The 10,930-nt window shown below is 39.8% G+C and overlaps 1 gene segment (V, D, J or C); it reads left to right on the forward strand.

The window, feature by feature from the left end:
- Nucleotides 1–9,826: 9,826 nt before the first annotated feature.
- On the forward strand, nucleotides 9,827–10,562 carry LOC105744876 (immunoglobulin kappa variable 3-20-like). The segment is given in 2 exon segments: nucleotides 9,827–9,875; nucleotides 10,059–10,562. Coding segments are annotated over 2 exon segments (459 nt in total).
- Nucleotides 10,563–10,930: the final 368 nt, after the last annotated feature.

A 10,930-nucleotide genomic window follows, 5' to 3' on the forward strand; every position in this document is an offset into this window, starting at 1 on the left:
TTGTAGCCTTGTGGAGATGGTGCTCTGAGTGCTCACAGCCCAGTGGGCAGAACATGACCAGTCTGGCAGGTGCTTGGGCTGGGGTCCTCTCAGGATCGTGTCCTACTGTGGGTGGCAGCAGTTACTCTGGAGCCCCAGGTCCCTCGGTGCATCGGTCTTCCCTCTCTGAAGTGCTCTTTCCTGAGCTTTGAAGACTATCCCCTCCTCTATTTATGCATGAGGCCAAATGTCCCCTACTCAGGAAGGACATTTCCTTATCCCATATTTTAGGTGGAACCCTCAGGGCCGATTACCCTGCATTAAACATCCACCCTTACCATCGTGTCTTCCATGACTAATCTGGGTAAGCATGGAAGGAGATTATATTGTAGTGAAGCTACAGTAGTAAAAAGTAGTAAAAATTGAAGTCAAATAAGTAAACTTCTGTGTGTATACTAAAGGTAACTTCATGGAAGAGCAAGAATAAAACATGGGGATAGGGAGCAAACCTGAAGAAATTATTAACATCTTCCAAATCCAAATACATGAGCAAGAACATGGTGGATTGTTGATGAGAAGGAATGCCTTCCTAGATGATGTGGGTCTGTGCCACACCATTCCTAAATGCTGGGAGGGGACATTTTCCTAAGGTAATGGCCCTGAAGGAGACAAATTACAGAAAATGAACTTATTATTTATTAGAATTGGAACAATACATGCCTTGGGAAACTCCACTTAAAAGAAAACATCTTGGGGGCATTAACTAAGTTTCTTTGCAGGAAAAGTTAAACTCATTAGAGAGGAATAATTTTCTATATATAAAATTGTTAAACTGTCCCAATTTTCTTTTTCCTCTGACTGTTCATGTAGAGGGTTGGCTGTGAAATGGACCTAGGGTCACATTTCCCTACCGTTCCTGAGTGACAGCATTGCTACAGGGGAAGAAATCTCAGAGAAGTAGGACAGTAGTGGCTGCAGAATGTTATTTATTTATCATGTGCCCCTCCCAGTAAAATGAAATTTTTATGATACCTGTTACAGGGATAATGTGTTGATGTCTTTGAGGACCATTATTCTTCCTATCACCACTTATCATGGGTCCTTCGCTTACATTGTCAGGAGCTGTTTATGAGCAGAATTTGCATCTTCCATGTTCCAGAGAGATGGACGCTCATCCCTGAACAAGCAAATACTGAGCTTTATTCACTGCTATATCAGTACAAGTGAGAGTCATAACCTGATAGATCAACTACCACTTCTTGTGCATTCTTTCTTCTTTTTAAATTTTTCATAAAGCTTTAGATCATAAATGGTACATAAAAAATAGTGGGGATTCCTATATTCTTGGCCCCCTCCCCCTCCCATATTTCCCACAATAAGAGCATCGTTCACTATGTGGTACACGTCTTACAATTGTTGAGCACATATTGAAGCATTGCTACTACTGATGGACTATTGTTCTCACTATATTTTACACTCTGTCCCATGCAATTTGTAGGTATGAAAAAATAAATAATGGACTACATCCATCATTGCAGTGAAATGTGGGACAATTCCAATGTCCCAAAATGCCCCCATGATATATCTATTCTTCCCTCTCCTCCTCTCAGAACTTCTGGTGGCCACTCCCTTTATATCAATGATACAAGCTCTTCAATTGCTAGAAGAATGATATGTCTAAATTAGAATAATAATAAGTCTATTTTAGTGCATTGTACATTTCCCAATTTTGAGGACTTAGGGATGGTGATGCCCACTCTGCTTGTAATTGAGTGGGGACTGAGATCCCATGGGACAGATGGATGGAATGATCTTGCTAACAGGCATGCTCTGTTCCTTGGGATAAGCATTGTCCATCATAATCTCCTTTGTGAGTCCCATTGAACTGGAGAGTAAGTGAGCAAATTTGTTGAGATTCAGAGTTCACCAGTACATGAATGGTCCAAAGATTTAAGTTTTTGGTGTATATATGTGTATATATATATCTGAGGAGAAGTAGAAATCCATATATATATATATATATAACAAGTATAGTGTTAAGTACAGGTTCAAATAAATGGGGCAGAAGAACCATGCCATGTGTAAAGAAAATATAAATGAATCTAATTCTTTTATACTGGGAAAAATAAATTCCAAAGTAAGGACCACTGACACGGTGCCTAATTTCTGAATTTGTCTGCTCTATTTATGTTATCTAGATATCTTTAGAGCCCCCAGGAGCCCTGCTTTCAGAGGCACTATTTACTGTTAAATTTTCCTATACTGACTAGTTATTCTCCTTCCATTCTTCTGTTCCCTGCTACTATCCTCCATAAACAATATCAAGATACATTCCTTGTCTTCTCAGGTTCAAAATTTCCCCCTGAAATTTTGTCTGCCACTCTCCCTTCTTACCTACTGGATCCCTCATTCTTCTAGTCTTTACAGCTCAAGCTCTTCTGATGAGACCTTTACTGTCCCATCTCAGTGCCTTTGCTCCTTTCTTTCTACCTTATCTTTGAAAATAAAATAGCATTTCAAAAGATAGAAAGTCATTTCTCTCAGTCACCCTCTTCTTATTAAAGGCTAGCTCCCAATTTTCTAATCCTAATTATAGATATGTGCAAATTTACCCATGACTTTGTTCCCTTACTTATCAATATATGTTTTTTATACATCTCTGACACTTTCAACCGTTTTACCTTGAATAAATTTCTTAGCCTTTCGGTGGTTAGTTTTTCTCAGACATGAAATGAATATAAGGGTACCTATTTTGTAGGAATGTTGTGAGTTAAAATGTGTAAATACACGTAAAATGCTATGAGCAGAACCTATATATAGAAAATACCTGGATCTTACCATTAATAGTGTTTTCACATCTCTAGCAGTTTGATATTGTATATGAATTCCAAAAATAAACATTAGATTATGTCTGTGAACTGGTCTTTTGCTTTGGGCATATTAAATTATATTGGATTCAGAGATTTCACTTTTAGTTGATTAAATAATTATTAAGGTTTTGATTGGGCCACATCAGTAGGACATTGAGTCCCACCCCACTGCAGAGAAGTGAGGTTGTAGTTTTGAGCTGGAGCCCTGCAGTAAACAAATGTGAGAGAGCAGTGTAGGTGAGCCTTGAGAGAATCAAGTCCCAGAGAGAGAAAAAAAGCCTAGAGAGCATGATCAATTAAAGCTGACCTTTTGGAGAGAACAGGGCAACTGAGTGCAGAGAGAAACAAGCCCCAGGAGAGAGACAAGACTTATCCCAGCCTATACCTGACAGTGGAAGAAGTGGGGACCACAGAGCCTAAAGAGGAAGAGGAAGGCTGAATGATGGTAATCATATTGCTCCAATACAACAGACTCAGGTGAGGCAAGTAACTTATGCTTTATGGTCTGGTAACTGTAAGCTTCTATACCAAATAAATATCCTTTATAAAAGCCCACAGATTTTTGTTATTTTGATTTAGCACCTCTTTGTCTGACTAATACAGCATCCCATTCAAAAATGCCTTTTGTTTTCCATTGTGTATACATTTTAAATGACTTATTTTCCTGTGGCTTCTTTAACACATTACAGGAGACTTGATGACTTGCAATAGCAGACATCAATCCTCTTGTGGCTTTGGCAGCCAGAACATTGAAACCGGTATCACTAGGCTGAAATCATGGTTTCTGAAAGGCCACACTCCCTCTGGAGACTCCAGGGGAGAATATCTTCTTTGCCTCTCACTGCCCATGATGACTTACAAATTCCTTTGTTGTAACTTCATTACATCAGGGTTCAAGTTCAGCGCCTTCAAGTATCTCTCTATTTCACTCTTACATTACCTTCTCTTCTGAATGTCTGTAAAATTTCCTTCTTCCTCGTATAAAGATATATGTGATTGCATGAATTTTCCAACCTGAAAACCCAGGATAATGTCTCCATCTCAACTTAAATTATAAAAACTATAAAGTCCTTCCCTTATAAGGTAATATTTATTGGTATGAGTATTTAAGATCAGATATTTTCAGATGATTATTCAATATTTACTATGTACCCTTCAGCTCTGATACTCATTTATCCAACATGCAAAATGCATTTTCCCCATTCTTCATCCCCAAATGTTCCAACTAATTTCTGAAACCTCTTCTAAATAACATCTGCTCAAAGTTCCTAAGTCATTATCTAAATCAAGTAAAGATGACAATTTGGGTAGGATGAATTCATCTTTGGACCACTAAGCAGGAAACAAGTTTATAGACTCCAAAACATCATGATGGGGCAGGAACAGTGTAAAAGTTTTAGACATTCCTATTCCAGAATGGAGAGAATATAAGGAAGTAAGAAATCCCAGCAATACTGAAATCCTAATGTTCAGTCAGGTTTTGCTGCCTGGGACTGAATCTCTGTGGCCTCTGGCTGTCCTCTTGGTCCCATGGCTTTGCCCTCTGAATCTCTGGCTCTGGCCTCTGTACCCAGGTCTCTGCTCATGACTGTGATGTCTCTGCCTGTGGATCTGTCCTCTGTGCTCATCTGTAGTGACTGAAATGTGGATATATTCTTAGTCTTAGTCAGTATTCCTGTGGGTGTCAGCACATTGTACATGGGAGACCTTGAAGATATTTCCCTGCGGCGGCTTGCTCGGTCGGTAGAGGTGGGGTCTGGCTGCGGACAAGGGGTCGGTCCAGCTCTGGACGAGGGGTCGGTCCCGCTTGGGACAAGGGGTCGGTCCCACTTGGGACGAGGGGTCGGTCCGGCAGCAGACGAGGGATCGGTCTCACAAGGGGTTGCGCGGTTCGGCTGACGGGGTCGCCCGGAGAAGCAGGCGACGAAGGGGTCGCCCGGAGAAGCAGGCGACGAACTGGGGACAAGGAAGGCCAGGCCCTTGTCGGGGGCTCTCAGGACTGGAGGGCGCACGGCAGAAGAACTACCACGGAGACGAGGTAAACACGCAGGTCCACTTTATTGAGGGAGAGGCAACAGTTTTACAGGGGCTGGAGAAGGCTGATTGGTCGAAGCCATGCCCCGTTCTGATTGGTTGCCGGCGAAAGGTCAGTGGGTGGTACTGGACGGGGGAGGGGTGGTGGTTAGGGATTGGCTGTCGCTGTTGCTGGGGGAAGGGGCAGGGTTTAGGGATTGGTGGCTGCTATTGCTGGAGTGGAGGGCAGACTGGAGTTTCCCGCCCACAGGGGCTATTGCTGCTGTCGGGGGGAGGGAAAAGGGCAGACTGGATTTTTCCGCCCATGCCTGGCTGTTGCTGCTGTCGGGGGAGGGGAAAAGGGCAGACTGGAATTTTCTGCCCTGCGCCTGCGCAGGGAGAAGGAAGAAGGGTGCCGCCCCACAAGGCATCGGGTGGCGCCATCCGGGGGGAGGGGCGGCCGCGGAAGCATGGCTGCCGAGAAGGGGAGACCCGAGGGCACTCTGCGCCCATGCCGAGCTTCCTTCAGGAGTGGCGGTGAGTCCGACCAGCCACCCTATTATGGGGGCAGCGGCTTGGCCTGCCGCGGCTGCTCCCCCGCCAGGCCAGCAAACCACACTTCAGCCCGAGGGGTGACCGCATTTCCCCCCCTTTTATCCAAAGTCAAAAAGCAGTTTTTAACACCTGATAGTATATGTAGGCTGAGATATTCTGTGGGTCTGGGTTGACCTCTTTATTCTGAATGAAAGGGGTCCTTAATTCAGGTTACTGGAGCCCTTTATAAGCATAAGAAATTCAGTCATAGCGATAGGAGCTGCAAGGAGGAGCCAGAAGATAGAAGTCAGCAGAATACAGAGGAGAAAGCACATGGCATTGCCATGAATGCAAGGCAGGGATAGAAGCCCAGGAACCTCAAGACTCTCTGGTAGGAGCACCAGAATATTAGAGACTTTCAGGAGGAAGCAATGCCTAATGCCCAGCTGACATCTCAATTTTTTGGAAAGTCTCCCTCAAAACTGTGAGCCAATAAATTCCTATTGTTCAAGTCATTCCATTATGCAGTACTTCTCATAACAGCCTGGCAAATTAAGACACCAGTCTTTCTTTTTCTTGAATGGTTGCTTTTGTTTAAACCTGAGAAGATTTTTTAGCCTTTTTGTGTATAGAATTTTGTAATTTCACCAGCTTTCTTTCAATCTGTCCCCTTTGTCCCTGTCTGCTCTTCTCATAATGTTTCTGATGATATTCCCTAAAGTCTTGTGGTTCAGGAGAATATGAACAAATAACGTAGGGAAGTGGTGCTGGATGAGGGGACATTAAGTTTGTAATAGTTAAGGATCATTCACCTAAATTTTAAATCTTTATTTAGAACTAGATTTTATTAGGGATATATAGTTCTCTAAAAGATACAAACACTGTAGAATCAAATAAATAGAAACATTGGTATATTTCATACTCTTCAAAAAATCTTTAATATATTTTGATAAATATTTTCTTCTTTGAAGAAAGTACAAAACAGAAAAATCGTTTCCTGCACTAAAGTAAGTGTTGACTTAATAATGTTGCATATTCATTCAAAGGTAAACTTTCCATAGTATCTCTCTGGTTGTCTCAAGGAGTCTTTGCTTCAAAACATTATACAGAGCTAGAAATTGGGAAATGGTCATTCCTGACACACATAAAAGGAATCTTAAGAGAAGTCTAAAAGAAAAAAGACTATCTAGGATCAAGTGAAAATAAAATTAGATTAAAAAGTTGAAATCTATATGGGTAGCTAACGTGATCCCACTTTAAAATCAAAAATAAATATCCATTAATAATATCCATTAATTTGTGGAATGCATGATATAGGAAGCTGACTAATGCAATTACAGCAAATTATGGGCACATTTAATTTTATTTTAGAAAAATTAATGAAATAATATTAATAATTTAAAATATGTTATCTCTGCAAAATAAATCTGTAGGTGCTTTATGCATTTCACTGGTATTCACATTTTAGATAAGAGTGACCTCCACATATCTTCCTCTATATTCCCATCTCCATTGCTGGCTTCTAATGCATTGTTGAGGCGATGCATATGGTTCATGCCTAATCTCCTAACAGTAGCAAAATTTTGTCCAGGCACATATTGACCTTCTCTCCAATTTATGATTTCTTTACATTAATATCTTAATTTTAGGAATTTTGCAATCTAAAATAGGTGGAGAAATATCTAAATCATAATTCTTAGTTCCTTTTTGCTTACCAGCTTTTTCTTCAACTTATCTTTCTTCTTACATTTTACTGTAACTAGCAAGAATCTGGGACATGCCTTCAATACTACTCTTCACACAATTGTAGAGCAAAATTCAGCAAAGTTTCTGCCAGTATATAGAAGGATTATTTTCCTTTCATTTAAGGTAACAGCTCCTCATTTCCTTCTACAACCTCAACAAAAACAGCTTCAATATCTAAATTTCTACCAATAGTCTGCCTTATGAAATATAAGCTTTTTTATCATTTGCCTCAAATTTTTTCTAGCCATTACACATCATGTAATTACAAAGTTACCTCCAAATACTTTGGCATTTGTTAGGGCAGCATGCCATGATTGGTAGTAAAATCTATATCAGTCAGATTTCCACTGGAGAAATAGGTTTTAGGGCATATATTATATATTTACCATAAGATCTTGTAGCAGACTTGCTTCAGTCTTTAATGCCAGCATCTTCTAATTTCTGTTTCTGTCCTTACTGTCCTATTTTCACTTTATTTTCTATTTATGGTCAAATGTCCCTCCTATAAGGATATATGTGATGGAATTAGGGTACAGTCTGATAATCCAGGACATCCTGTTATCTGAAGATCCTTAACTTAGTCACATCTGCAGGTCCCAGGATTAGAACCTGATAGCTTTCAAGGATTTCAAGTAATCTTTTGGATTACTACAAACTCACAAAAATATATCTTCAAATCGCATGAGTCCTTTAGCTACTAATCCAATTTATAGTTTTAACTCTATGTCTTACCTGCTTTTGACTTGTATAGTCTGCCACATCTTCCTTTTTTTTTTTCTTTTTGCTCTGTTCCATTAGAGAAAAAGAAGTTTGCAAAAAGTTCAATATTGTTTGTTTTACTCCAGTCACCTCAGATGTTTCCATTATAAAAGAGTTTCATTCCAATACTGGTTTAATATTTCTTCATCTAATTTTTGTATTTAAGAAAAACTTCTGAAAATCCATTTTGCTTGAGGGAAATATCTGCAACTATTTTAAATGCTGTAAATTCAGTAAAAATTTCAATATAGAAGACAACTGATCAATGTGTGTGGTGATTATAGGACAAATTTTGGCAAAGCAAAATGTGCTGGTGAGAATAATTTTCTTACCGTGTTAGGAAACCAAAGGTGAAGAGGTTTGCTTTTAATTGATTTAGATAGACACATTTTCATAATTGTGTCTAGGCATTCCATGCTATTCTATTTACTCAAAGAGATATTCTGTTGGTCAAATTTGCAAAATCTTTTTTATATTTTTAACCATAGATATTTATCCACACATGCACACAGAGTGTACCTGAGTAGGGACTTACAACTTTGATAGTAAATAAAACCAAAACAATCCAATCCACAGCTTCTCTCTTTGTTGTTATTGTAGGTCAATTTTAAGAATTTTGAACCTTTCAAAATATACAGAAAGTAATCAAGAGTCATAAATGTTAATGGACCTTTCAAAAACAAATCCTGTAATATTTGTTCAAATATTATACAAAATAAGTTGTACACATTTAATCCAATAATTCGAAGAAGTGGTGAAAAAATGGCCGTGGAGAGTGTAGCTAGCTGCAATTAGTAAAGGCAAAGCTATCAACCAGATGGATAGTAAAACCAAGAGAGAGAAGAAAGAACACTGATAATTCCCCAATGAGTTTTGAAATTCCAAAATACCAGGTTGGAATATGGCTACAATTGTTACCTCTTTTTCGCTGACTCTGTCCATGGTGATGGTTGACTTCTGTAATGGATCTGAATGCACATTTCTCCACTTGACCTCAGTAACCCCATTGCTGCAGCGGAGGAAATCTCAGAGAAGCAGAACAGGCATGGCTGCAGAAATGTTAGTCATTATTGCCTGTCCCTCCCAGTGAAAAGATTGCTTTATGAGGTCATGGATTCTGTTGTATTTATTCCTAACTTACAGTCTGTGCATGGAAGTGCTCATGATATTGTTATATGCATAATTCTGTGAATAATTTTGGGTAGAAATAAACAAAGAATCTGCTCTTTCAGAAATAGGGAGCTAATGCTATTTTACCTATGACCACTAGGTGGAGATATTTCACTAACGGTCTGCTAATCACGCTGTGATTTGTGAAATTGGTGGACTTGGAGGACTTGCTCAGTGACTCGAAAGTATTGATGATTCACTTCCATAGGCAGTATTTGTGTTGAGGGTTAACCAGAGGTCTGATTTTGAATCCACTGAGAAGAACTTCAGATACTTATTTAAAATTAAGACTGTACTGAAATAGATAATTTGTGCACTACATCTTCATTTTATCCAACAATATATTGCACATATGATTTGGCATATAAGATTCAATTGTGTTCTGAAATTATGCACTCACAGAAATATTTCTCTATTACAAAGTTAATTTATGTTTTCAAGATGATTGCTAGTGGTTTTGAAGAGTACAGTTGGCAATAAAAGCACTTTAAATATAACAATATTGCTGAACTTTGTTGCAAATAGGTCTTAAGTTGATTTTTGGTCCTTTTGCAGGCATACAATTGCATTTCCTATGGTCATGATACTTTCCTCTCCTTCCATTATTTATCTTTACAACTCACTGCATAGGAACGTTTGCCTTTATACTCTCTAATAATTTGCATAGACTCCTCAGGGACTTGGCGGTCTGCTCAGAGCTCTATTAATGTGTTTTCCTTGGAGATAGGGTCTGAGTGCATCGACTGGCGAGCACGATGATGTCACAGTCCCAGCTCCTCATGATCCTGGTGCTCTGGGTTTCAGGTGAGTGATTTAAAAGAGAAAAAGCTTCGTTAAGTTGGAGAATGGTTTTAATATGCAGGGTGAACAAATCATTTAACCGAAAACCGATCTGATTATATATAATAAATAACAAAACCTTCATGTACATACAAATATTATGTATTTGTGATTCATTGTATGTTCTATGTTCTTTTCTGACTGCAGGTGCCATTGGGGACATCGTGATGACCCAGTCTCCAGGTTCTGTGGCTGCATCTGCAGGAGAGATCATCACCCTCGAGTGCAAGGCCAGTCAGAGTATTAGCAGCTACTTACATTGGTACCACCAGAAACCAGGACAAGCTCCGAAACTGCTCATTTATGGTGCTTCCACCCGGCCATCTCGGGTCCCTGATCGATTCAGTGGCTGTGGGTCTGGGACAGATTTCACTCTCACCATCAGCAGATTCCAGCCTGAAGATTCAGATTATTACTGTCAGCAACGTCAGAGCTACCCTCCCACAGTGCTTCAGCCTGGAACACAAATCTCTGCTCAGGGCTGTAGGGCAGTGAGTTCCACAGCACAGCTGCTTCCTCCTCACACAGACCTGAACTTGCTTGATCCTTCTGTCTGAGAAGTCACCTTTTCTAGGGGATTGTACCATAGAAACCTGCATGGCTTTCATGAGCAGATCGAATGACGGGGCCAATAAATTTCTATCTCTCAACCTCTAGGCAAGATTCCTAAGTTTTACAACCTGATGGACTGATTCTCTTTTCAAATTGACTCTAAGTGATTTCCCATCATGATTTGTATTCCTAAAATAGTCTACTTGTCCACCATCATACTCCAACTCTTGACTGCCCAATATTAAATCTTTGATCCTTTATATTCAAGACGTTCTCCATGGAAGGTTATTTTCCTCCCTTACTCTTTCATTACATGGATTCTGTTTTTCATACAAGTCTCTCTTTAAAGCATCTCATATTTATGTGGGCTATGGGTGGGAGGCTCTTTGTCTCTTCAGAGATAACCTGAACCTAAACTGTCTGTCCTGACTTGGGGGTGTGGGATGGTAAGAGGCTGCAGTCCTGCT

This window comes from Dasypus novemcinctus, chromosome 17 (genome assembly GCF_030445035.2).
Source record: "Dasypus novemcinctus isolate mDasNov1 chromosome 17, mDasNov1.1.hap2, whole genome shotgun sequence".
NCBI classification, from domain to species: domain Eukaryota; kingdom Metazoa; phylum Chordata; class Mammalia; order Cingulata; family Dasypodidae; genus Dasypus; species Dasypus novemcinctus.